Below are 27,276 nucleotides of genomic sequence, written 5' to 3'. Positions count from 1 at the left end.
TAAACTTGAAAGGATGTTTTCTAGACTATTGTTAACAGCAGTGACTGAAGGTATAATAAATAAGTATTGTGCACAGAAATATATCTAGATTTGCCCTGGGCCTTAAAGTTACTGAATAATGTATTGTGAGAAGAAAATCCATCTACTTTTTTCAGTGTTCTTAATGAGTTCATTATGAAAAACCCAAGCCTGGAGAATAAGAAAGATCAAAGGGATCTCCAGGTAAGAAATGTATTTTGTGTGTATCGCTTTTGAAAATATTGAACAATAAATGCTTGAATGTACCAGAATTATCTGACACATCAGTTCTGTAGTCGGAAATGGCTCTTTAGTATCTTCTACTTAATACTATTTGTAATCTGTTAAAAAAGATCTCATTTTCTATGGAGTTATTAATACTTATAATATAGAAGTGATTTGAAAGCAGTTCCATACTGCTACAAAATGGGTCAGGACAACAAATACAATCCTTCTGCAGAAAGTCCTTAAAATGCTTGTGTTTTTTTGGTACCAGGATGTAACGCACAAGATAGTGGATGCCATTGGGGCAATTGCTGGTTCTTCCTTGGAACAGACTACTTGGCTAAGACGAAACTTAGAGGTTAAGCCTTCCCCCAAGATTATGGTTGATGGAAACAACTTAGAATCAGATGTTGAAGGTAGCTTCATTTTCATTTTATTTAAAAAAAATATTAATTATCAGGCCAAAATGAAGATGACAGCTTTGCTCTATTTGAATACGTTAAAAATGCTTCAGTGTTGTTCATGCATTCATGCCTTACACAGTGTGTCTGCCAAAGTCTGTACCTCTTCAAAATATATGCTACCAAAATATGCTTGACAGGTAAATATTGGCTTAAGAAAACTAACGACTTTTTTTTGTTATCTCCATTTAGATATGTTGTCTCCAGCAATGGAAACTTCAAACATTACTCCATCTGTTTATAGTGTCCATGCATTGACCTTACTTTCTGAGGTAAATGTCTCTTCATATGTAATAAATACTGCCTTATAATAAACTTTTGTATTGTGAAAAGCTTTGGACTAGAAGCTTAGGGAAAAAGATGTGATGGGAAACACTGCTATGACCTGGATTCTGGGTCCCGTCATGTAACAAATATATAAAACTTTGTGCCTAAGCCAGTTATAAAGATTCAGTGAGATAGATGAGGTGTAAAGCGTGGCCTTTTAGATGTGTAGTATGGGGAAACTTTTTTGGTGGCAACCTTTGTGTGTTGTTAGTGGTATGTGTTATTTAATGTTGATAATTGCAGTCAATCTTTGATCATTTTTACATTTGTATGTTAATCTGCAGAATGCTTTGTGCAGGAGCTTATGCTTCTGTGTTTTTACCTTAATTTTAAAAATGATGGGGTCTTAATACTCTGGATTTTGTATAGTACCTGAAATTTGATCACTTCTGTCATAAACTTGAATATTCAGTAAAAGAAACTATTTAAAAAAAAAAAAGCTGAATAGCTAGATAAAAAGTAATTGGAGAGTTCATGATAACATTTTTCTCTTCTTTTATAGGTTTTGGCTCATCTCTTGGATATGGTTTTCTACAGTGATGAAAAAGAGAGGGTTATTCCTTTGCTTGTAAATATTATGCACTATGTTGTTCCCTACCTCCGCAATCACAGGTATCTTTTACAATTTATTGAATTGATGTAGATCTCTACAGCCAGTTGAAATTTGGTGGGTAACACTGAAGTTGAAACAGGCATGACAAGTATTAGATATCTGTCAGTCTTTCTACAAAGCAACCATTCAAAATTGTTTCATGTTGACTTTCTTTGTTGGTTTGTTTTGTTCAGTGCTCACAATGCATCCAGCTATCGCGCCTGTGTCCAGTTATTAAGCAGTCTTAGTGGGTATCAGTATACAAGGAGAGCATGGAAAAAGGAAGCATTTGACCTTTTTATGGATTCCAGTTTCTTCCAGATGGATTCTTCGTGTGTTAACCAGTAAGACTTTCTATTTCGTGCTCATACGGATAGCTGTTACAAATTTTATGTATACCCTTACACAAGAGCATGTATAATGTAGAACAAAATTTCCCAACAGATCTCAGTTGAGAGAAATAGAAGGATGTTCTCTGTTTTAGATTACCATGTGGAATGTGAAGAAATACCTAAGATGTATTTCTGTGCACAAGTTTGTTGGTTTTTTGTTTTTTTTTTTCATTTTCAAGATGGACTTTTTCTGTGAGAAAAAAATGATTGACATTTTATAGAATCACAGAATGGTTTGGGGCAGCTATAGCTTCTCTGGGTAACCTGTTTCAGTGCCTCACTACCTCACAGGAAAGAATTTCTTCCTAATATCTAATCTAAATCTCCCCTCTTTCAATTTAAAGCCATTTCTGCTTATCCTGTCACTACCTGCCCTTGTAAAAAGTCCCTCTTCAGCTTTCTTGCAGGCCCCCTTTAGGTAGTGGAAGTTGCTCTAAGGTCTCCCACAGCCTTCTCTTCTCCAGGCTGAACAACCCAAACTCTTTCAGCCACTGTTCATAGGAGAGATGCTCCAGCCCGCTGATCATCTTTGTGGCCCTCCTCTGGACTTGCTCCAACATGTCCATGTCCTTTTACGTTGGGGGCTCTGGGGAGCTGAATGCAGTACTGTAGGTGGAGTCTCATGAGAGCGGAGTAGAGGGGAAGAATTAACTCCTTCAAGCGTCTGGTCGCACTTCTTTTGATGCAGCCCAGTTGGCTTTCTGGGCTGTGAGTGTACGTTGCCAGTTTATATTCACTTCTTCATTCATTAGTACCCCCAGTCCTTCTCCTCAAGGCTGCTCTCAATTAATTTTCTGCCCAGCCTTGGGATTGCCCTGACCCAGGTGCAGGACATGGCACTTGGCCATCTTGAACTTGGGCCGTCAAGGTCCTTCTGGTTAGCATCCATTATTTTCTTTGAGAAGGGGGTTTGAAATTGTAGTTACAGTTTCAGATCAGATTGCACCGAGTAAATGGTACGCATGTATTAGAAAGCTTGAATTGGAAGCCTTAGCCTGTATTAAAAGAGCAGAAAAAGCTCTGTAAATATTTGTTTAAGTTTGTGCTTTTTTTCTTCTGATTTGTGTACAATCTCCCTCTTTTAGTTGGAGAGCAATTATGGATAATTTGATGACACATGATAAAACTACATTCAGAGATTTGATGAGTAAGTATATATTGATCTAGTAGTGGGTTTTCTTGATGGGAAACATTAGAAAAGGGAAAAATATCCTGAAAACATTTGTTCAACATTAATTTCAATCTGTTTGTTCAGTGTTTTTCATATTTTCTTCAACTACTTGTTTCTGGAGATCCATAAGTAAGATACCCGGAAGTGAGAGAAGTTGAGACCATCCTCGCACACAGTGAATTTTGTCTGTATGGCTAAGTCGACTAAGCAGACCGTGTGGGGTTAATTTTTATTGAGGTCTTATTTGATTGCTTGTTTAAAGATCTGAAACTAACTCTGCTTAAGGAAAAATTGATTCTGCACATTCTAAACATCCGAATACCTGTACCTGCAAAATGTGTTTTTAAAAAGTTTAAATTCTCTCCGAAAAACCCATAAAACCAGGCACTACTTATAAGATTTAGAATCAGAATAATTTGAGTTGGAAGGGACCTTCAAAGATCATCTAGTCCAACCCCCCTGCAATGAGCAGGAACATCTTCAACTAGACCAGGTTGCCCAGAACCGCATCCAGCCTCGTCTTGAATGTCTCCAGGGATGGTGCTTCCACAATCTCTCTGGGCAGCCTGTTCCAGTATTTTACCACAAGAGTTTTTTTCCTCCCATCCAGCCTGAATCAACATGCATTTTAAATCACTGTGGTTAAAAATACAAATTGCAGAACATACAACATCTTCGTATCTGCTTTTGAGCTACATTAATGCAAAGGAAGTAAGAGTTATTTGTGCCATAGAGTGAAACAGAAGGGAAATTTTGAAGTTCATCTCTACACTATGTGTTTTCTCTTTCAGCACGAGTGGCTGTGGCTCAGAGCAGTTCACTCAATCTGTTTGCTAATCGAGAAGCAGAGCTGGAACAGCGTGCTATGCTCCTGAAGAGGCTGGCTTTTGCAATTTTTAGTAGTGAGATAGACCAATACCAGAAATACCTTCCAGACATACAAGGTCAGTAAAAATACATCATTTAGTGGGCTTCTGAACTCTGTTGTGAACTGAGGAATATTTGTTTGACAGGGTAACAGCAGGTAATTTTATCCCCTGGAATATCAGTGTGCAGTACCATTCCCATTGCTGGATGCAAAGTTTCTGCATGTTTTGGTTAGAATGTTCTCAGTTTTAGATTATTAGCAACTACAGAGACTTCATTATTGCCAGTTGATTTTTATCCAGGTTATTTCACTGATCTGTCAGTTTATACCTCGATCGATATGCTTGGGTACCTGCAACATGTGTTTTGACGTGAGTGTCCAATATATAAACACCTACCAACTAGGGATAAATGGAAGGGCTGAACTTGAAGTTTTGAATTCTTGACTTCTCTGTCTTTTTTCTTTTTTCTTTTTTGCTGTTCTGTTTATCTGTCCTGATTATCACTGAAGAATACCACTTCAAGTGACCTTTCATTTTAAGAGATTGGGAATGGGAGCCATATGGTTTTATTCCAAGATGATGCAAATAGTTGCAGCAGCAGCTTCTAGCTGTATTATCTTTAGTACTACCAATGCAGACACTTTAGTCTTTTCCTCCATACGGAAAGTCAATTGCATCATCTTTCTTGTTTCATTTGTTCTTGGATTTATTCTTTGGAGTTTTATGGTTTTCCCTCAGTTAAGTCAGTAGCTGAGTTTACTATATTCAAGATATCAGGTGGTTTTACTGGTGTGAACTGCAAAGTGCATGTGTTGATTTGACTGAAAAATTCCTTATGTATCTGCCTCTGTATGTGTTGAATGCTTAGAGGTGAGGTGGTTATGATTAAATAAGAGCATATTGTCCCTCTAATACACACTGTACTATGATGATGCAGCCCTTTAATAGTAACAATATATCTTCGGTGTTCAGGCTGTTGTCAGATTGTTTGGAATCTGTTAACTCCACTTTTTGTAATGAGTGAAACTCTGTAAGATGAGCAAAACTCCCAGATGTCTCATTGCATTTATCTGGAGAACTTTAATCAAAATGTGCAACTGCACTGTTTTGAGGTTTCTTGCTTTTGTTTGCTGCTTGGTGAAAATGGTTATTTTTTATGTTGACAGAATAAAGCTGTAGCAAAGAACTGAAACAGTAACATGGCAAATACTTAAAATAATGTAAAAATGGAGAATAAATGAGGGAGGGAGAAAATGTGAGTTGGAATTACTCTGAACTGAGGAAAACTTCTTGGCTTTTTGTTTCAGAAAGGCTGGTAGAAAGTCTCCGTTTGCCACAGGTGCCCACCCTTCATTCCCAAGTGTTCCTGTTTTTCAGAGTATTGCTTTTGCGAATGTCTCCACAGCACCTTACTTCGCTTTGGCCAACTATGATCACTGAACTGGTGAGTTGCAGTTACCACTCATGATTTGGAGAACTGGTGCAAATTTGAGACATAATTTTATTCATCCTCAACATTTTTAAGAAAATCTCTTCTAGATATTGTGCGTGTAAATGTACAATGGACACAAGTTGAAAGCAGCCTTATTTTGATAGTCCTAATGTCTGATTTTTGCAATGAAATAGAATATCTGTTGCTTTATGCTATTAAGGTGTTCAAATGCCTCCTGAATTAAATTTGCATTTGCACTCGTTGTTTCCTGCTCACTCCTACTTCAATTTCTGCCTATGTATGTGTGCCGTCTTCACCATTCACACTTACAATCCGTTCAGTTTTCCACGTTTCTATTTGCCTGATCATTCAGCTTTTTTTCTCCAGCAATGAGGATGAGAACCCAAGTAAAGGAGGAGTCAGAATACATGTTGTATTGGCATTTGATGGTCATTCAGATCACATTGTGGCTGAAATTTTGTAACTAGATTTATACAAGGCTCAACTTTTTCCAAGTAGTGGAGAGGAAAAGTCTCCAGGAGTTTTCTTAGTCATAAAAGAGCCAGTTTCTTATGTCCCTTGTGCTACTCAGATTATGTGTAGGATGTGAAAGAGCTTTAGGGTGAAGTGCCTACTAAGTTAAGGGGGTTATTTCATCATCCAGGAATGGAAATAAAGCTCCAAGCAATTCCTCTAAGGTTTATTACTCAAGACATCCCCGCAGAATTTTCATGAGTCACGGTCCATAAAAAATTGTATTAAAATGTAGCATTTGATCTTTAGGTACAAGTGTTTTTACTGATGGAACAGGAGCTCACTGCTGATGAAGACATTTCCAGGTAAACTTACAGACTTCCCACTTGTTTGATAACAGTCTGCTGGCATGCTGACGGACAGGCATGATGGGTCATCCTTTAGTATAATTTGCATTAGAATTGGCAAGCTCAAATAAGAGAGATGAAGGGTAGTTCAGTCTGGCTGCAGTACCAGAGACATACTGTTCAGGACAAAACAAAAAAAGTGCACTGTCAGATTGCTCATAAATCATGAAGATATATTATCCAGTACGGGTATGTTAGATCTTACAGTGTCTTCCTGGCTAACACGACACTGCTTCTGCAATTAGCATATGCATGGTATGACTTCATAGCTTTTCTGTATCATATGCTTATTTAGAATGAGACTGGTGCACTTTTTTCCTTGTCTAAATAAAAATGTGGTTTCTTCTAGTGTTAGACATAAAGATGAGGTAGATAATTTTTTTGTTTTATTGTCCATTTCTATCCCATCTACGTTCTGCACAGCAAGATCCAATTTCAGTCAATGCTAGCAGTAGAATCAAACTTCTCAAAAGGACAGGAGGAGTTATTTGCCCAAGTCTTGTTCCTCATTTTTTTCCTAGATTCTTTGTTCTTTTGAAGATTTTTTTTTTCCCTAAAATGAAGTAATATCAATATGACTGTAAATTTTAAAGTTCTGCTTTGATTTATGGGTTCAGGATTCAGTTGGTAAATAAAGACTTGGGTGTTCATAAAGGCAAGTAAGAAAGATGAAGTTCCCGTAATGGCAGAAGGCTGTTGTTACTCACCTGCCTGTTATCATTCATTTTAGAACTTCTGGTCCATCTGTTGCTGGTCTGGAGACGACGTACACAGGCGGCAATGGTTTCTCCACGTCCTACAACAGTCAGAGATGGCTGAACCTGTACTTGTCTGCTTGCAAATTTCTGGACTTGGCCCTGGCATTACCATCTGAAAACCTGCCTCAGTTTCAGATGTAAGTAGAACACAGTGTCATTTAAGTTCTTAGATGTTTCTCCGTGCCTCTTGCTAAAATTCTAGTATATAAAAAGTCTTCCTATTTCCTTTCTTTTTCTGGCCTTCACCCAGGCCAGCCCACAGTTCACTCCCTCCCAGTGTCAAAGTGGCCCTCAGAGCAAATGATGCTACCCGCCAAATGAGTTCAAGCTGGTTTGATTTAGCTTGTGGCAAGAGATTCTCCACACTTGCTAGCTAATCAGTAATAGTGATTTATTCAAGGATCTTATTTTTCAAGTATTTAGTTGCAGTAATGTCTAAGAACTCAAAATACACCCACAGGTCTCAGTGACTAATGCATGAGATCAGAGGACTGTATGTCATCTCAGCATGACTCACTTAAATTACTCCTGCATGAGCTGTCTGAAAGATGTTGCAACAAACCTGCTTGTGAAGGGGACCCCGTAGGTTTTTCCTTGGTCAGTTCATGTTTATGTGTGCCCACTGCTTCCTCTGTGCCTCTGCAATCCTGTTCTGTTGGGGAAAAAAAAAAGGTGTAAAACGATTGTCATTTGCTGAAGACCATGGAAATGAGAGACCACTAAGGACAAAAGAAGGTGGCTTGTCTGTTTTCACTGCAGTGGTGACCATGTGAGAGCTGCTGCCTTGGCACAGCCTGGTATGCTTTTGGTCACCTCTGATTATCCTGTTACTTAAGAGATGCCCCTGTGCACTAGAGGGTGGAAGGGATTTACATGCACTGTGTCTGTTTGTGCCCTGTATTCTTTCCAAATCTAAAGCTAATCTTAAGGGTTCCTTCATTTATTTTATATTCTGGGGATTCGGCTCATAATTCCTGTTCAGTTCTCCAAGCTGTCCTAATACCCATTATTAGCCAACCTAATTTTATTTAGGTCATTACTGTGGATTGCTGCCTTGGAGGGCATGGGAGTGGATGGAATGGTGCATTTGGTCTTGTTGGCCTATGAATAGGTAAAATAAATGAGTTTCTATTAGCAACAAAGTATATTGAGAAAATTTTTGTGTGTTACATAAGCACTGCAAATACACAGCAAAACGTTCTATGTAACTTACATATTTTATAATTCAGAATTGCCCCCAGTTCTCCTGCACATAATGAAGATGTGAATATTCCTTGTTTTGACTTTGCTGCCTTGTCTTAATATCCTTAAATACTTCAAAGAAACTCTAAAGGAAATCAACAGTGCTATGGTCTTGGCCATTTCATCTCCCCCTTTTTCAGAATGTGCCTCTCCTTTCTTGTCAGATTTTCTTGTGGGGATGGGTTTTGCTCATGTGTGTGTCTTTCCCCTGCACCTTCCCCCACCACTCCAGTCTTTTCTTTGATACTTAACTACATTTCCTCATCCACTCATATTTTTTGACCTAGAAGAAGAAGCTGCAAGTGCAGTAACGGTAGTGTCTGCTTGTGTTATGACAGGTATCGTTGGGCTTTTATTCCGGAAGCATCAGATGATTCAGGCTTGGAAGTACGAAGACAGGGAACACATCAGAGGGAATTCAAACCATATGTGGTGCGTCTAGCAAAACTGCTGCGCAAAAAAGCAAAGGTGCGTTGCTTTCTGCCAGTTCTGCTTTTCATTGAAAACTCTCATGTACAATAAGTTACAGCACTGCTTCATTTTGGATATTTTCTTAAACGATGAAGAATGGAAAAGAGTTTATCCGGTGTGAGAGATTCCCACTGGAGTAATCTCAAGTCAGGGAAAAATTACACAGAATCATAGGATCAGCTAGGTTGGAAAAGACCTTTAAGATCATGAAATCCAACCCTTGCCTCAGGACTGCCAAGTACATAAGCCAAAAAAACCCCAAACCAACTAACCAACCAAAAGACCCCAAACCTTTTATAGTCAAATAAAAGACTATGATTGGTGTCTTTGGAGTTGCCAATTAAAAGTATTATTAGTATTATTTGAGAAAAAGTAAAATATGCTTCACTGTCTAATATATGTAACACAAAAATCACTTCCAGATAGCCAGTCATATATGTGGGTACTAGTATAACAACCTTTAAAAGTAGAAAAGCAGTTTTGTTAATAATAATTACATTTAAACGTTCAGAAAACTTGCATTCCTAAACATAACAGAACCAAGAATTTCGAGACTCTGCAGGGCCAGGGAGGGCTGTGTTTCTTCTCTGAAGCAGTCATGATGAAGTGAAGGCAGAGAACAGTAGAAATGGTTCCAGGGGAATCTTGGCTGCAGTCTCTAGGGTGGGAGTGGAATTGGAGTTGTCATTATGTTAGTGCATGAGGTATTTTAAACCCTAGTTTTTGTGGGGTGGGGCCTGATGCAGTAATGAACCTGACAGGAGCTGGCCAAGCCCTGTCCCTGGGAGTTCTCTTTTGCTGCCACAGAGTCAGAATATTGTCAGCTACTTTGCTGATCCTGCTCCGAGAACAGAGCCCCTCTGGGCAAGGTGCTTTACCAGCAAAGGTTGCTGGGTGGGCAGGGAAACAGGGATGAAGCTTGAAAGCGGTATGCGAGAAAGCTTTGAAGCTACGTTCTTGGTTTTCCCTCCAAACAGATTGCATTTTCAGGGCTGTAGCACTGACAGCTTACTGTAGATACTGAATTTACAATCTCGAATGTCTTTACTGACTAAAGAAACTACTGACATATGAGTGGCTACATAAAATGTAGGGATAACAGTTGTAGGCAGGTCTGAACTATTCAAGCAAGGCTGAGAACTACAGGGGATAAAACAAGTATCTGAAGCACATCTGCATTACTCATTTAATTGTTTTGGAGCCATGAAGATGGGACTAAATTTCTCTTCTCACATATATAAAGGAATAACCAGATTTAACTGACTGCTAATCAGGCACAGCCTCTATCCCTGCTGTTCACTGTAGTGTGCTGTCACACCTGTTAGAAAGCTGTCGCGCCCCAAACAATCTCTCTGCATGAATTACAAATTACATATGATGTATAAAATATGCATGCTGGTAAGTAATGTGTGTTGCGATAGATATCTGAAGTCAGGACTTCCACAGTATGCTTCAATAACAGAGAATTTCCTGGAACCCCCTAGTCATGGCAGCAGTTGAACACTGTAAACCATATCGAGGGGTACAATGAGGAGGTAAACATGAGGCAATGAATATTGACTTCCAGGCCATTTCTTCTTTGTGTAGAGGAGAATACTGTTACATATAGTTGCAGGTTTTTCTTGGAAATAACTTTCTGAACAAAATGTTCCAGTGGGTCTTAGTTTTCCTTCAGGGCACTCTGTCTAATGCTTAGATTCATGCAGTATGGTGTTGCTCAGGCTCTGTTGTCTGGAGAAAACATGCTTAAAAACCTCCTTCAGCACTACTGGCAATAAACAGAGGAACAAACTGGTAGTGCTGTTATTGTCAAACAGTGTCTTGGCCACACAAGCTCCAGAGTCTGCCATTTTTGGGACATGGACTTTCTGGGGACAGGTGATTTTCCCATCTGAAGCACAGCACCCAACCAAGTAAAAACACGGCCTTCACGGCAAAGTATGATTTTGATATATGAAATGCAGTCTGAAAGTTCTCCTCTTTCCTTCCACAGGACAAACAGGAGGACTTTAAGACGGTGGTTTTGGAGGGAATGGAGATGGCCAAGCATCAGGTGAGGGTGGCCGTTGATGCTTGAGTTGTGAAACAAGCTTGTCATTATAACTACCATCACCTCAAGGCCCTGGGCAGTATTTAGCTTTCAGTAAGAACTGAGAGAGATCAGACTTATGGTAGGAGACAAAGTTGAGAGACATTTGAAGTGAGAGAATTGTGAGGGCCCTTAATTTTGTAGATAACCCTAAAATTTTAAGTTGGTTTCCCATGTGAAATAGATTACAAAAAGTTGATGTTAGTTCTAAGGAGAATTATGAGTGCAAATCATTGCAAAATTAAATACTGATTTTTGCCAAATAGCAGGTGTGAAAAGCACAATCCCCAACGGGTCTCTGCCAAAATAACTGTCAAGTATCTGAGGAGTTAGTGGTGTTTGCTTAGCAGATCCTGCCCTGAGGAAATGGCTTGGGCAGATTGTATTTTGTGGTTCAGAGGGAGAATTAGTATTTGCATTTGCAGCCCATTTGGTGCTGTGGAACACTGACACTGCATGCTGGAGGCACTCTGTGCTCACCACTGGGTTATACAAAGCGTGGTAAGAGAGCAAGTCCTGAAAAGCCTTTCTTCTCAGTCGTACATGATGTTTTTAAAGGAGAAACTTTGACAACTGGTAGCTTTATTCAAAGCGGAAGGCATCAACAGCTCTTTCTGTGTTGGAATTCAGTCTTGCTTTTGTTCTAGTTCATTGTGAGCCTTTCTTTTCCTGGGCCTCATAGAACAAGAATAGTAATCTTCTGTGACAGGGAGCCAAACCACCAGGTTAAGATACTCTAATACAAAGCCTGCTCTCTGGGACCTGTAGGGGCCTTGGATGTGTTCCTCAGAAGAGGTGGATCAGGATTTGGCTCTCCTTGGCATGGCCTTTGTGCTTCTTTTCTCCTTCCTCATGGAATAAAACCCAGTATTGCTAGAACTCTGGTTCACAGTAACAGCTTTCCCAACTTGTGTGTCAGTAACAGACCAAACAAGGTGTTTCTGGTGGTGATAGCATCTAATTGTCTAGATTTTAATATCTTTTTTGACTCAAAGAAGAAAAGGAAATGAAGAAAGAGTACACTTACAAGTTGGATGTTAGTGCTCAGTTATTTTAGTTCACACATACTTAGGGCAACCCTAAACAGGGTCACAGCAGTGTGCTGACACTGCCTGAGAGCATCTGGTGTGTGACTGCTGCCTTTGCTGGTGGGGTTCCTGAAATTCTCTCCCTTGAAAGTCCTCCATGAAATGGAAGGTGTATGACTGAGGTCATCTGAGAACACACAATGAGTAACTGAACCGTTTTCCTCTGAGGACAACTTCTGTTTTCTCACAGCCTCCATGTGTGTTATTTCTGTTACTAAAAGATACTGAAAACTCTGAACTCCAGCTTCAAAGTGAAAATGCTGCATTTCTGTTTTAACTTCCTCTGGGGTTTATTGTCACAAACGCTGCACTAGGGTGAGGTGTGAGTGATCAGAGACCAGCCTGCTGTGGGAAGCAGCAGCAGGAGGACACAACTTCCCCGCACAGCCACAGCCCCACATAGCCATTGGCTATGGCCAGCTCAGCCTGTTGGCATTAGCCAGCACCAGGAGCTGCACTGGCAGCATCTTTGTGGGGTAGCAGGGCAGGTGCCAAGGGCAGCCCTGGGCTGAGGCAGCGCACTCAGTGTTATTTTTACCTGTGCTTTTTTTGTCCTGTATTATTTCCCATTTATCTATATTTACAGAAGAACCCAGAGGACGACAGCTCAGGGAAAGCACTAAGTTGGGAACCAGGCCACTTACTTCTAACCATCTACACTGTTCGCAGCATTGAGCAACTTTTGCCTTTCTTCAACGTACTCAGCCAGGTTTTCAACAGCAAAGTCACAAGCAGATGTGTTGGACACTCAGGGAGCCCTGTCCTTTACCCCAACTGTTTTCCAACTAAGGACATAAAAATGGAGAACCTTAAGCCCTCCAGCAAAGCAAGACAAAAGATAGAAGAAATGGTGGAGAAGGATTTTCTTGAAGGTATCATAAAAACATGAACCCACCCAGTACCGCTCAGCTTATATGTAGTGTAACTATTTAAAGGAAATACTGTATCTTTCCCAGTTGTATAGTATTCTTTTCTTACTTTGTATGTAATGAAATACTTAATGTTGTATTTAAGTTAAATATTTGTAAATAAGAGAGAAGTTCTGGATGTGGCCTGAATCAAGTTTAAATATTGGTGGCTCATATTGATTATGGTGCCTACTATTTACAGTACATGTTTTGTTGTCTTGAGTTCTGTCTTTAAAAAATCCTAAAAAATACAAGGTGCACATTTTTTCAATTTGTTTCCAGTTTATTTTTGTCTTTTTTGATCCATTGGAACTTGTGCTTACTTAGGAAAATGCCATTATGCCAGGAATTAATACAGGATTACACTGAAAAATCTGTTTGTCAGAGGTAGATACCCTGAACTGAAATATGCAGAGGAGGGTAGGTGTGTATTTAAAATATTGCATCCCCTTGGCCCTAGCCCTTTGCACTGCTGGTAAGTAGAAAGGGCCACAATCACAGAATCGTTTGGGTTGAAGCGCTTGAAGATCATTTAGTTCCAGCCCCCCTGCCATGGACAAGGACACCTTTCACTAGACCAGGTTGCTCAAAGCCCCATCCAACCTGGCTTTGAACAGTGCCAGAGATGGGGCAGCCACAGCTTCTCTGAGCAACCTGTGCCAGGGCCTCACCACCCTCACAGTAAAGATCTATTTCATTATATCTAACCTAAAGAAGACAAACTTGTCTCTTCCTTCCGTCTTCAATGTGATTATAAATACTATTACTATTAATTACATTCTAAGCAATACTGTAATTTCATGAAAGTATCTAATGAAGATATTGTTCCAGTAACACATTATTATTTGCAAATGCTCTTTTTCATTATGTTGTTCCCCCTTGAGTTGAGGCAAACTGAATCGGGGGACCAGCCTCTGCCTTACTTCATTTGCCCCTAGATGATTCGGTTGCTGGGAAACGTGGGGATCTGTAAGCAGAGTCAAACGCAGCTGCCACCAGCTTTCTGAGTTTGTGGGATTTGGATGTCAGGCACACCTATGAACCTGTGAAATAAGATGGGTGGGAGGTGGAATTCCTTCCAGGCACAACTAGGCCCCTGCCTATCAACAAGGGAGTCACCAGCTTCAGAAGTTAGACAAACTCAGGGCAGGAGGGAAACATTCAGCATCTCATTAAGAGGTAAGTTGCTTATAGAGGTAAAGAATATTCTGTTCAGTTCTGATCAATTCTTGATGCTCTAAGGAAGGGTTTTATATGTCCACACTAGCAAATGGTGAAGAAAGGAGTATTTAAAAATAAGTCAAGTAATGAATGTTAACTGCAGTTGTATCACTCATTATATGGGCTGGGGTGGTGCTCCTTTTCCACCAGCGAGGTGGTAAACAGCCAGGCTTACTTCATGGGCCAGGGCATCCGCATTCTCCTGTGGAACATTTTAGAAGCTGGTTACATTGGTGTCAGCATGATCTTAGAGCAAATCTGTGATATTACAGCAGCATTTCCATGCAAGTGCTGGAACACTGCTTTTGCTGCCAACTTTCAATTCACATGTGGATTAATTCTTAACAGGAGCCAAAGTTTGCTTATTTATTTATTTCATTTCACCTCTTATGAAATCATGTGGTTGGGGCTTCTTTCATAACTCTCCTAAAACAAGTTCTCAGCATATTTTCTTTTCAAAGCATCTAGTGCCAAATATATCTTTCTAAACATTTAACTTTTAAAGATAAGCAATGAGAACATTAAATATAGAATCATAGATTCACAGAATGGTTTGGCTTGGAAGGGACCTTAAGATCATACAGTTCCAACCCCCCTGCCATGGGCAGGGACACCTTGCACTAAACCATGTTGTCCAAGGCTATGTCCAGCCTGGCCTTGGGCACTGCCAGGGATGGAGCATTTACCACCTCTTTGGGCAACCTGTGCCAGTGCCTCAGCACCTCACAGTAAAGAACTTCTTCTTTATATCATTTTTATAAATAAAAGAAAATCCAAAGAGACTTCTGGTGATCACTAAGTTGCTTTCCAAGTTTAGCACCTGTTCAGTGTGATTAGATGAGGAGTATGTAAACATACTACTTCCTCCATCACCCAGTGCTAAGCGGAAGATTGTTTGACGTCATTTCATATACAAGTTGTTTAGGCTCTGACCTGTGTGTCAGCTTCAGCGTATATTCGAACCACATCTTCTGTTCCTGATGGACGGACAAATGCTCGTGACAATTTGTACTTCTTTACAAGGGCATCAATTTTCTCCTGCAGTCCTGGGGGTGTAACTGCTCGCCGTTCTGCATCTGTTGTGTCAATGACTCTCCTGTCTGCAACCTGCAGCATCAGAAGCAGCCAATTTATTTGTGTGCTGGAGCTGTACAGTGACAGCAGAATGAAAAGGTCACAGGTAAGACAGAACTTGAGGTATTGATGCACTGCACTGCCTGAAGACGAGCTTATATGGGGCTAACTAACACTTTAGGATCCCTAGGATCTCTGCTGAGCATGTATTAACCAAGTCCTGATAGGACTCAGCTGCTTGGCTTGGAAAAGGGCTCAGTTCTGAACATGTCCCCTTGGCCAGCTTCTGAGCTGAAACTACAGCTTCTTCCACTAGATCAGAAAACTTCAGCTCTCTCCTCTGGTTAATTTAGAGCCCAGAGCTCCCTCGCTGCATCCAACAGAATACCGCTACATGGGAACCCGTTTGGCTTATGCTCTTTGTCTGAATATTGGCAACGATAAAGAAGAGCTTCAATACTTGAATTATACAAAGTGGCACAGCAAGAAAAATCCAGCTGCCCATGAAGTAGGGGCCTTAGAAAAACAGGATTTTTCTAATCTGAAACTTCAGAGAAAAATTCTAAGTAAAAATTTGAACAGCTTTGGTCAGATTTTTCCATTTACCATAGCTTTACCGCAGGTGGCCACTATTTCATCATTCATACAATTCATATCTTAGTCCAAGTGAAATTCTGGTACCTCCTCTGGGTGGTTTCATAGCTTGTTTGGCATTCTGCCCTTTTAACGGGCTGTTCCAGCTTTAAACTAAAGGTTATCTAAATAGATGCAGGCAAGAGGTGCTCACGGCAGGGCCCCAAAAGCCTGCTGTCACTTGAGCCAGCATGGTATGTAACTCACCTGAATTTTGAGCAGCCGATTTGGAAGGTCAGTGTAGACAGCATCCCACTGTTGCACAGTCAGACCTTTCAAAGCCAGGATTGCTTCGATAACCAACATGTCTGACACAGCATCTCCAACCGTCTGTTAACAGGAAGGGAAGAGACACTGAAGCAGTCAACAGCAAAAAAATGAAGGCAGTAGCCTCTCAGCTGAAGAGAGTGAAAATGCAGCCAGGCTGACCTGTCCCAGTCTGGGTAGCTGAGGTAGTTTGGTTGGTTTGTTTGCGGGGTGTTTTGGTTTTTCCTCCTTACCACAAAGTAAAAAGGAGAACAGCAGCAAACTTGTACTGCTATGCCAAGGACAAGTGCTAGTCCTTGCCTCTCCTAAGGAGGACTGGCACCTCACCTTTGTTCTGGGGTCATGACGATTAAAGCTGGCACTGCCCCAGATGAATAACATCTGTGCTAAGACAGGGACTCCACTGGAACACCCCCAGCCTCCCATGCCCCCTCAGTGAAAAACATCAGACAAAAGATGACTTGTTCTTAAATTATGACCAAGTCCCATCCTGTCACTGGGACCCCATGTTATCCTGCTCCCTCTTTGGTTGGTGATGTCAGAAGCCTGCACCAGCTGAAAGCACTCTACATACACTCACTGAGAAAGCATTGCAACTTTCTAAAGAGAGATGACTGTTCCTGCCCTTTTCTTCCTGGCCCCTTGTATGATGGCAACCCCCTCCCTGCACCAGCAGGCCCTGGTGTTAGCCTGATCCAGTGTTAGCCCCATGACTGCCACCACAGTGATTTGTTTCTCTCAGTTTTTACCTGATTAATCAAGTCAATCATGTTTTCAAGCATCTTTGCTGCTTCTCTCTTTTCATTGTCTTTCTCTTCTTTTGCCAGTTGTCTTATTTTAGTTTCAGCAGCTTTGCTAAATAACACCTAGAATTAAACAATAACAACATGTCAAGATCAGCCTATATCACAATCTAGGGTATGTGCAGCATACTTTTACTGTTTAAGCCAAAATAACAGTCATTAATGTTTGCTACTATGAATTTCAATCCCCACAAAAAAAAAACAGAGGAATCAGTGGCAATGCTATGATAAAGACAGAACGAGGAAACAAGTCTGTTCTCAAATAAGGGCAGGACATTTCATTTATAAATGCTCGTACTCACCGTTCCATGGCCATTTGCCTCAAAATAAACACCAACATCAAACTCCTGGGCCTTGTGATGCAGGTGTTTCACTCCTGTTTTAACACAGTGCACAGGTACCTGCAGCAGAGAAATGTAAATGTTACAGACTCTCTGCAGTAAGCAGGAACCACAGGCGAAGTGCTGGCAACTGAGCACCACCCAGCACAGACTGTTACAAACCAACCTGTGTTTCACAAGTACTGACTCCCCAGAGCTAGAACTATCCCCTAGTTCTGCAGACCCAATTAAAAAGATTTCACTTATTCAAGGCTGATATTTTTTTTAATAAACAAACCCCCAAGACAAGAAAATTTAATTCATTTTAAGGTTTCAGGGAACATACCCAATTTTCTATCCAGGCTGAAATACCACCTTCATTCAGTTTATGTAGTGAAACACATTTAGCCTGTTGCAAAAAATTAAACCACCAGTGTCAAAGTATCAATGAGCCCTTAACTACTCACTTTATGGCTTTGCTACAAAGTCCTCAACTTGTTCCAGCAGTAACAAGGGATTCTGTTCAGCTTTTGCCAAACTTTCTTTTTTAACTAGTAAAAGCTGACCAGAGCTTTTTCAGTTGTTCTGTTGTGTCTCCTTTACCACCATGAACTTAGTCACTTCCGCAGGTTTGAAAGAGTCATTTATTTTAGCCTAGTTTAAATCTTAGCAATCATATTATAGTAGCATTTATTTTAGGAGTAAACAAATGTGCAGTAAATAACCTCTGCAGAAAACTACCAGGAAAAAAAAAGGAGAATACCTTCAGTGTTTCCTCAAGATAGCGTGTGGAACTCCCATTGGCATACGCTGTCTGTACCACTGCCATATTTAAAGTCTGTCCCACCTGAGCAAACAAAGAAGCAAACAGCTTTACTGTCCAATAGGCATATAGCCAGATGAGCAGGATAAATGGAAGGATAATCAGAATCATTAAACACAGGTTCTCCTACTGACACAGGCACCAATGAAGACACCAGCTCACAGATAACTTCTATATGTTTAAGACTAATTAATTATGTTCAAGTCTTTGTATATCACTTTTTTTTTTTTTTTTGTGGATGGCATAAAGCAGTTTAAGGCTTTCCAACCCCCTTTTCAAAGATTCAGCAAGGTCAATGCACTGGCCACACACCTGGCATTGCATGAGGCAGTAATATCAAAGCATTCAGTGCAAAGCAAGCAAAGGCTGGTGGCAAGCACAAGTTTTCCTCACTGGCCAGCTTCCCTGCCACAGGATAAGAAACAAGCTGGTCTCCAAGAGCACAAACCCAGGAGACCTTGTCTAGGTTTCGTATCACAGACACCAAGTCTAAGAGGACTTCTGAAAAAGAAAAGCTTTTTCTCTCTATCTCCTGTGAGGAAAGGATGCTATATGACAGATAGGGATTTTGGAATGAGGACATACAAACTCTTTGGCTGCCACAACCAAGTTCTCATGCAAATGGAATGCCCACAGAAAAACTGAAAGCTTCACAAAAATGCTGAGAGAAGGACTAAACCCAAAATACATGGAAGATACCAAAACTAAGAGAATGGAATATCAATAGTTAGTACACTGAAACTGGAAAAGTTCTTTCCCACTAAGAAAAGCTTCTAGGTTAAAGAAAAAAAATCAGTGCTCAGATTTTTATTTGGAGTATGGAAGTCATACCCTTGTAAAAACAACGTTTGGCCCTAACAATGAGACTGATCTCCCTTTGAACTGGGTTCACTTTAGATAGAGGTAGAGACCACATACGTACAAATTCATACTGCTTCCTTATGCTATTTTACACTTTACAAATTAAAGTGTCAACATTAATTTTCTATGTTAGAATTACCTTGGCAAGAAGTTCTTTAAGGAAGATACTAATTAAAGTTGCTATTTTATCTCCATCGATTAGGTGGAAAAGGCCAGTTGCATCCTGATAGTAATAAATAATTCTGTCTGCATCACCATCAAATGAACAGCATCTCTCATTGGGCTTCATGTCCAGCCCTAGTGTACAGAGTTACAAATGAAAGTTAGAGAGAGAAAAAAAAAGATACAAAATGTTTAAACTAGTGCCAGTGTGGATCTCATGTGGAAATCAGCTCTGTGCAGACGCACACACAAAACTAATGCTCTGAAACAGACATAGCTTTTATTAAGAGACTTGAAACAGGGATGCTGTATTGAATGCAACTGAACAGTGCATATTCACATCAAAAACATAAATACTAATAAAACCAAAAAAACAGCTTCTCTAAATATTTATTATGCTACACCTTCTCCCTAGCTGTGTATGAAAATAAGTCCCAGAACTACTGTGTGTAGTCATAGCTCTAGATTTTGGAAATAAACGCTGAATATCAGTTATGACACAAGGTTAAAAACCTTGCAGCAGCAGAACTCCTACCCCTTTTCTCATGCATTTAGTCACCACAGAGTGCACCAAGATACGTGTCACCACCTCCACCATATTAACATTCAGACTGGATTGTTGAACAAAGCCAGGCAGAGATGTACTGTGCTCCTCCAAACCATTCAGGAGGGATGTGTCAAACCCAGGCATATGATCCTCTTTCTTTCCACTGCACAAGCAGAACCATTTGTACGGTCACTTAATGAAAACAGGGAGCTCAGCGCACCCAAAGATGATACACTGTTGCTAGACCCTGCACTTTCAGATCTGGAGAGGAGGTGAAAGGATATAAAACTGCTGATTACGTACCTCTAGGGGGTTTCTGGTGAACCTTCACAAAATCTGCACCACATAAGTGATTGAGTTTCTCCTTGGTTCCATCATTATATAGCTGAATTAGCACCTCCTTTGGAAAGTAGGGCTCCATTTCTGATAGTTTCAGGGCTCCTATTCCATTAGCACAGTCAATCTTCAGATGCTTCTGACTCTCTCCAGAGCTGGAAGACTTAGCACAAGGGAAGAAGGGGCAAAGTGAACTCATACCCTAGTGAAACCACACCTAGAGGCATGCTGCATTCAAAACTTCAGATCTAGACAGGATAACAGACAGAAGATACTGATTTTGAACATCTGCATGAAGAAGACAACACCCAGTACTCACCTGTTTTATCAGTTCTGTAAAAGCTTTGGACAGTTTTTCATAGTAACCTTCCAGCGTTGCTTTCCCATACTGCCCTTGGGTGTTTTGACAGCAGACCATGTAATGTAGCTGTGGTGTTGTCACCAGACCATAATCTAGCATAAAGTAAAATGTACAATATTCAGAAATAGCATACTAAATTAATTGCTCCTTAAAAGTTGCACAGTATTTGCTATTCTCAATAAACAGACAAATGCAGTGCAGGAAAACCATATGAAAGTTTTCAGGTTCTGTTAGGATAAAATAACCCCCCCACACACACACTCCTTGCATTAAAGCCATACAACTGCCCTGGAAGAAGATCATTACTAGCAAAAATGGAAATAACATCTGGGCTACTGATTTAGGTCTGCATAACCAAGTCACATTTACATAAAATTTACATCAGATTACAACTGCAAAAGCTTAACATACCATGGTACTGACCACCTAGAACGAAGACACCATCTATGACTGACTGTGAAAGTTTCTCACTGCTTGGCCTGGAAAACAACAAACAGAACAGTTAACCTCTGCAGGAGGCACTTATGTATGAACTCGGGAAAGAAGCACATGTGGAAGACTCTACAAGCTTCCTGCCACTAGGCTTAGATTTAATATGAAGAAATCTGTACTTTTACCTATTGTAGGCACCTGCCAATACAGAAGCTTGAAAGCCACCACGCCAGAAAATTACAAAGGGAAATAAAACTGCTGAATAGATGTGGATGTTGCACTGTACCCATCAAAAATAACCCAAACCCACACTAAATCATCCTGTCCAGAAACACTGCTAGGTCATAACTATTAGGGAAGCTGATACAGGAACAGCATTGGAAAACTTTTTTTTTATTTGCTATAATCATAAATTAACATATAGCAGAATAAGCATAAAGAAAAAAAAGCAGCATAATCTGGCAGCAGAGGACTGAACATTCAAAAGCACCAACGAACAAAACGTCACTCCCATAAAACCAGCATACCTCCATGGCATTTTGAATTACCTGGTGTCTCTACCAATAAAAACCAAAGCATCCTTGTGCTGGTTCACTTCTGCTTTTTGGCAGATCGCAGTTATTGTTTGCTGTAATTCGTGCTCCTCTGCATTTGCTAGCTGTGTGGCATACTCTTCCCAGGAAGGGTGCAGCATTTCTCCAAGAGGATCAACCAGCTTTACACCATTATCTTCCTTAGAAGAAAACAGAACAAAAGATAGTAAGCTTAGAAGGGAGAAACTTGATAAAATCTCTCTGAAGACATCTGACACGTGATTCCATCATATTGCTGCTTTAAATGGGGAGCATTTCTGGGAAGCAATAGCTTAGCTGTCTACTTAAACCTCCTTCAAGGCCCCCAAAGTAACATAACCAGCACATTATACTTAATATACCAACTTTTTCCTCATAATTTTGGTATGAAATTGATTTGACATAGAGATTCTAATAACCTCAAATGCTCCACAGCAGCAACAGAAATCTAAATGTCTGATCTGTAACTGCTGCATCTCTTTAATTTTTAAACTTGCAGATTGTGCTCAAAGATTAAACTCCTGTCACGGGTACTCTGCTACTTTTCAGTCTCATGCTCTGCCAATGAGGAGGGGTGCAGGAAGCCAGGAGGAAGCAGAGACAGGACACCTGACCCAAACTAGCCAAAGGGGTATTCCATAACCATAGCACGACATGCCCAGTATACAAACTTTTCAAAGGAAAAGTTGTTCTTACTTCAGGATTGTGAGATGCTGTAACCATGATGCCAATAGTAGATGCCACAGCTTTGGACCTGAGAACTGCCAGCAAACCCATGCGGAACATTACGTGATCAAGCTGTTCGGCCTTGGTGCGAAATCCAGCAGTGCCATACTGAAGTGTAAGTCCAGCAGGTTTAGGATGTAACGATGAGTATTTTTTAAGGGCTTCGCAATCCATTTCTAGAGAAGGAAGTAGCACAGCTGCAAATGAGTGAAGACATTGTAATTAGTTTCACATTCTGCAATTTATTTTATTTTAAAGCCCATAGGTATCTTAAATCATTCGCATCACAGAATGGTTTGGGTTGGAAGGGACTTCAAAGACGATGTAGTTCTAACCCCCCTGCCATGGGCAGAGACACCTTCCACTAGACCAGATTGCCCCAAGTCCAATCTGGCCTTGAGCACTGCCAGGGATGGGGCAGCCACAGCTTCTCTGGGCAACCTGCGGCAGTGACTCACCACCCTCACTGGAAAGAATTTCTTCCTAATATCTAATATGAATCTACCCTCCATTTTAAAGCCATTGCCCCTTGTCCTATCAAATCCCTTTGTGGAACTGAAAGGCAGACCACTACCAACCCAATCCTTGAAGGAGCCTCTACATTCCCAGTGCAGCACTAGATAAACACAGCTGCACCCGATCACGAAGGGATGATGTGATTTAGGCGAGGAGAGCCACAATTTCCAATTAGCTGGATCCGGGAATCCTAATAAACCTATAGCAAAGGGCTGGCCATTTCCCCTGTAACATGTCCCCTCCATATAGTAATTAACTTCTGAGTTCCGAAGCAGCCTGTCCTCCCTTAGGGAACCCCCCAACACTGATGTTTTACCAGCATCGCAGCTCTGCTAAGGTAACTCTGTACCAATCCACCCCGCCAACACCACAGCCTCCACCCCACACTGCCCCAGCCACCTGAGACCGGGGACGGCCAGCCAGCCGGGCATAGGCCACCATAACCACACAAACAGCTGCAGCAGCCACCTCCCTGCACGGCTGCGGGCTTCGGGGAGCACCCAGCACCGCCACCCGGCCCCAACGGGACCGAATCCCCCTCCGCCGCCGCCTCACCGGGAGCCGCTCACCACTCAGGTCCTACCGCCACTGCCGCTCTCCCCTGCCCCAGACAGCGTGGCCACGCCCCCAAACCTCGCCCATCCAATGGCAGCGCGCAGGGCGGACACGCTGCCACTACGTGGCACTTGGGCCACGCCCACTCCTCAGTCCGCGCCGGAGGCGGAGGTCGGGGCAGTACGAGGCGTGTGTGCTGTCGCGTTCCCGGCTTCCGCGGCCCAACCGTTCCGGAGAGCTGTAAACGTTAACTGCAAGCCTGCCGTTAACGTCAGGACTGGGTGTTTTCGTCTGTAACAGATCGAACCTCCCCGTGACACCGGGCCTAGCCGGGCATGGCCCGGCCCCGCTCCGCTAACTGCGCATGCGAGCCGCTTCCGTGGTGCTGAGGTGGCGGCACCGACCTGGAGTGGTTACGGTGCTTCGTCCCCTCAGCGTCCGCCACCAGGAAGGCGGCGGCAGGAGGAGCCATATCCCCTTCTCTCCGCTCCCCTTCTCTCGCCTCTGCTCCCGGTGGCGGCTGTGCTGTACCTTGGCGTGTTCAAACGCACGGCCCAGGTGAGACATCTCCATCTTGGGTGTGGAACGTGCCTGTAAGGGACTAACTACTAAGGGCTTTGTGGTTACTTAACCGTCCTCTGTCCTCAAGTAACGGGGTTGCCCAGCGAAGGCCGGCTTGTTGGGTTGCATGGTGTGGTGCTGAACTTTAACTGTGTTAAATCCCTCTTGTTCCAGGTGTGTGTGGAGGGCAGCATAATGGCTGTCGCAGTAAAAGAGTGTCTGGAGCTCCAGCTGATAGAAGTGGAAATGCTCCTTTCAATGTTTCCCAAAAAAGGGGAAGTAAATCTGGATGAGGACGCTGTGCCCAGCGTGCAGCGCTACCTGAGAAACACTGATGGAGTTCTGCCCCCGCAGCTCGAATATTCAGTCACTATTGATGTAGGAGAGGCGAAGGTGAGAAATTCCATGTAGATGTGTCCATGTGTGTTGGATTTTCACTCTGTGCACACACTTTCTTAAACTCTGCCCTAAAAAAAAAAAAAAAAAACAAAGAAAAAAAACCACCTAATTTCTGTTGCTTCAGAAGTCAGGAGTAACAACAAAAAAAAAAGTATTGTTTTTTATCATTTATTTGAGTCCGAACTTCCTTTGGGCAAGAAAGGCTGATAGAATCACAGATAGGAATAGGCAACCAACAGCAGTGGTATGTGAAGGATTGACAAGAGTTTAGCTAGGGTTGTATCAGGATGGTTGGTTTACTGGTTTACAAAGAGTTGTGTGTTACAAAGGCAGTGCTGCCCCTGTGTTAACACATATGTTGGACTTTATATTATTCTAGGAAAATTGCCCTAGTAGTTCTCTCTTTGACCTCTTGCCACATGTACTGAAATTCATTGGTCTGTATCTGAAATATGGTAATGTTAAAAATAGCCCCAAATGGCGGAATACTATTAGGAAGAGTCACACACTAAAAGAAAGCCAGCCTGTGAATAGGGAAACAAAACTTACTGCATAAAGGAGTTCCAGTAACTTATCTGCTTCAAGAAAAGGTCATATATGACAATGAACTGATGCAAATACTTGCATAGAGAACTTAGGTCTGAGTGGCTAATGCTGCAGTAACTGGAAATTGAAAAGACAAACACAGTCTAGAAGCCATTTTTCTCAGAGTAAGGACAACTAAACATCAGAACAATTTACTGGATAATGATGCAACTTCATGATTATTTGGAAACTCAAGTACAAGCTTAGGTCTCTCTTTAAAACACACCCTTTGACCGGCCTTCAGAGAGAGGTTTTATGAACTGTGCAGGGAGGGCTTGTGCAGGAAGAATTTTTTTACCATGGCAGATTGTCAAGGAACATGGAAAGGTAATTGGTCATTTCACGATCCACTTCTCTCCTCTGCAGGACTAATCATATGATGTATACTGTAGTGAAGGTCCCCTAATGGTAGTACCTGGGTGCCCCAAGCACTGAGGACTTGTGAATCCTCTCTTGCTCTTGGCCAAGAGGCGGGGCTTGGTTGCCAAAGAACTGAGGTGCTCCATTTTAAGGCGCTGTAGGAATATCAAGAGAAATTCAAAGCGCAGGGCTTGTAGGAGATTATTTTACCCAATCTAGAGGTTTCCCTGTCCTAAAATGCATGTAAATCTTCTTACCCCTATAATCCTGAGAATGCTTCCTCTGTTAGGCTGAATGCTTGCCTAAAATAATGGTAACAATGCACGGAATCGTAGAATGGTTTGGGTTGGAAAGGATTTTAAAGCTCATCTAATTCCAAGCCCCTTGCCATGTGTCTCTAATCATAAACACTCTCTCATATAACTCTTGGCCTTGTTTTCCTGGTGTAGATCCCGGGAGTTGGGTGAGTTTGTTGGGCAGCTGTGTGTTTGTTAAGGGACAAGGTTCTCAGAAGCCACTCGCCCCTTGACTGAGAGACTTGTCGTTTATTCCTGTAGCAGCACTGAGCACATACTGAGTACGTGCACTAGAAATATCCCTAGAAGGTAACTGTGTGCCTTCTTTCCAGCAGTACCTCTAAACAGCAGAAGAGAGCAGCCTTGATATCATTAGGTACATTGGGAAAGTCACAACATGGTGCAACAAAAGAAAAGGAGCAGACAAAAAATATGTTATAGGGACAAAAGGAAAGTGGACATAATTCCAGTCATAAGGATACTGCAATCTTAATTACATCTCCTTGTAACTTGCTTTTGACAGGGACAAAGAATCTAACATGCCTTTCAGTAGATGCAGAATAAATATTACTTTTGTGTGTGTGCGTGTTCTGTTTTTAAGGGAAAAGTGGAACTGCAGGTACTGCTGCCTCGTACGTACCCTCATGTAGCTCCTCAGCTTTTCGCAAGATCAGATGCGCTGCATAGACAGCAACAGCTGGAGCTCAACACTCATCTCACTTCTCATATGAGCTCGTTGGATTCAGGTGAACTGTGTATATGTGAAGCTGTGCAGTGGCTGAAAGACAACAGCCTGCCTTACTTGGAAAACAGCAAGATCTCTTCTAAAAGTGCCTCAGAAAAAGTGGCAGCTAAAGAAACGTTGCGTCGTATGTGGATCTACAGCCATCATATATATAGGCAGGAACTGAGGAAAAAGATTTTTGACTGTGCAAAGAAATTAAATCTGACTGGCTTCTGCCTGACAGGGAAACCTGGTGTCATCTGTGTGGAGGGACTCCGAGAACACTGTGAAGAGTTCTGGCGGGTTATTAGGTATCCCAACTGGAAGCATATCTCATGCAAGCATGTGGAGAACATAGAAACAGAGGGAAGCATCGATGATCTTCGTCTCTTTCGTGCTTTCGAAGACCTACAGTTTCAGGCACATGGTGATTATGGCCTGAGGAATGACTACCACATGGATCTTGGCCAGTTCCTAGAATTCCTGAAACAGCATCAAAGTGGACACATTTTTCAGATCTTATTTGATGTTGAAGGCAAACTTTCAGACAAGTAAGACAAACTTCGGAAGGAGTTCTAATTTTGGACAGCAAAAGATGACTCTAACATTGAAATACTGTGCCTTACGGCTACTGTGAAAAGGGAAAGAGTTTAACATACAAAAAGAATAGTCAAGTAGTTCATCTCAGCTTCTCTTCAGATTTGCCCCATATCTCTGAGAGATGTGTTTGCTTATTTTCTGTGACCCTAGAATTGGCATTTGTCACTATGAGCCATACCCCAAAGTGCTTGCAAGGTGATAAACGTTCCACACTGTATCCTTAATTACACACTGCTGTCTTGTCATATGTGCTGTGTGTTATTAAGCTGCAGTACAGACCTGTAGTTAGCTTCTACATACAGTTGTGGGATACCAAAGTGCCTGCAGTCACAGCTGAACATGGTTGCCAATACAAAAGCACACACAGCTCAAGGAAATCTCACTGCTGCATTCATGGGTTAGTGTCTTTTGCTGCTTCACAAAGCATCTGCTCTCACTTCATTCAGCTAATCCATGAAATGCAAAGGCTTATGTCCAAGCACAGGAACAAGTTTTACTTTTTAAATAAAGGGTGGGGGGAAGGAGGAAGAAACCCATGTCACCCCATTCCTTGTACACTTTAGGTAGTACCTGTATAGTTATATTGCCAGTACCAGCATTGTTGCAATTCTCCTCCTA

At 41.6% G+C, this 27,276-nt stretch overlaps 3 protein-coding genes across 10 annotated transcripts in view; 2 read left to right on the top strand and 1 right to left on the bottom strand.

Moving 5' to 3' along the window:
* Positions 1–13,195, top strand: part of DOP1A (DOP1 leucine zipper like protein A) — a 63,569-nt gene extending 50,374 nt beyond the window's left edge. For 4 of the 7 annotated variants that reach the window (XM_061358349.1, XM_061358352.1, XM_061358348.1 and 1 more), the window contains 13 exons: positions 156–222; positions 515–659; positions 897–976; positions 1,534–1,643; positions 1,818–1,967; positions 3,101–3,162; positions 3,978–4,130; positions 5,363–5,499; positions 6,271–6,326; positions 7,099–7,263; positions 8,707–8,836; positions 10,833–10,892; positions 12,603–13,195. In XM_061358349.1, the coding sequence (XP_061214333.1) occupies positions 156–222; positions 515–659; positions 897–976; positions 1,534–1,643; positions 1,818–1,967; positions 3,101–3,162; positions 3,978–4,130; positions 5,363–5,499; positions 6,271–6,326; positions 7,099–7,263; positions 8,707–8,836; positions 10,833–10,892; positions 12,603–12,905 (1,618 nt within the window). In that variant the 3' untranslated portion in view covers positions 12,906–13,195. Of the gene's footprint in view, positions 1–155; positions 223–514; positions 660–896; positions 977–1,533; positions 1,644–1,817; positions 1,968–3,100; positions 3,163–3,977; positions 4,131–5,362; positions 5,500–6,270; positions 6,327–7,098; positions 7,264–8,706; positions 8,837–10,832; positions 10,893–12,602 lie in introns of those variants that run through there. The other 3 variants (XM_061358353.1, XM_061358351.1, XR_009726264.1) reach the window with 2 other exon arrangements.
* Positions 7,501–23,276, bottom strand: PGM3 (phosphoglucomutase 3). 2 transcript variants are annotated; one of them, XM_061358356.1, is made up of 13 exons: positions 23,134–23,276; positions 22,033–22,238; positions 21,313–21,497; positions 20,744–20,811; positions 20,291–20,424; positions 19,939–20,134; positions 19,066–19,223; positions 18,006–18,089; positions 17,225–17,323; positions 16,869–16,985; positions 16,060–16,182; positions 15,079–15,252; positions 7,501–7,778 (listed from the first exon to the last, which is right to left on the bottom strand). In XM_061358356.1, exons 2-13 carry the CDS (start codon positions 22,234–22,236, stop codon positions 7,725–7,727), a joined length of 1,596 nt encoding a protein of 531 aa, XP_061214340.1. In that variant the 5' UTR covers positions 22,237–22,238; positions 23,134–23,276; the 3' UTR covers positions 7,501–7,724. The 2 variants fall into 2 exon arrangements, with proteins under 2 accessions (XP_061214340.1, XP_061214338.1); XM_061358354.1 differs by lacking the exon at positions 7,501–7,778 and adding an exon at positions 13,491–14,347.
* A 315-nt stretch (positions 23,277–23,591) lies between these two features.
* On the top strand, positions 23,592–27,276 carry RWDD2A (RWD domain containing 2A). Its single transcript, XM_061358347.1, has 3 exons — positions 23,592–23,691; positions 23,869–24,087; positions 25,936–27,276. The coding sequence occupies exons 2-3, from the start codon at positions 23,890–23,892 to the stop codon at positions 26,611–26,613; spliced, it is 876 nt and encodes a 291-aa protein (XP_061214331.1). The 5' UTR covers positions 23,592–23,691; positions 23,869–23,889; the 3' UTR covers positions 26,614–27,276.

Source organism: Neopsephotus bourkii, unplaced genomic scaffold (assembly GCF_033783945.1).
Source record: "Neopsephotus bourkii isolate Nb327-2 ecotype Australia unplaced genomic scaffold, CSIRO-AGI_Nbou_v1 NB_941, whole genome shotgun sequence".
Taxonomy (NCBI): Eukaryota; Metazoa; Chordata; class Aves; order Psittaciformes; family Psittacidae; genus Neopsephotus; species Neopsephotus bourkii.
This window is presented reverse-complemented; position numbering and strand designations above follow the sequence as displayed.

Coding starts and splice junctions, on each gene's coding strand:
- PGM3 (XM_061358354.1), bottom strand. CDS start 22,236: ATGGATTGCGAAGCCCTTAAAAAATACTCATCGTTACATCCTAAACCT. Junction 21,498..22,032: donor CAGCATCTCACAATCCTGAA/GTAAGAACAACT, acceptor TTTTCTTCTAAG/GAAGATAATGGTGTAAAGCT. Junction 20,812..21,312: donor TTTATTGGTAGAGACACCAG/GTAATTCAAAAT, acceptor GTTGTTTTCCAG/GCCAAGCAGTGAGAAACTTT.
- RWDD2A (XM_061358347.1), top strand. CDS start 23,890: ATGGCTGTCGCAGTAAAAGAGTGTCTGGAGCTCCAGCTGATAGAAGTG. Junction 24,088..25,935: donor TTGATGTAGGAGAGGCGAAG/GTGAGAAATTCC, acceptor TCTGTTTTTAAG/GGAAAAGTGGAACTGCAGGT.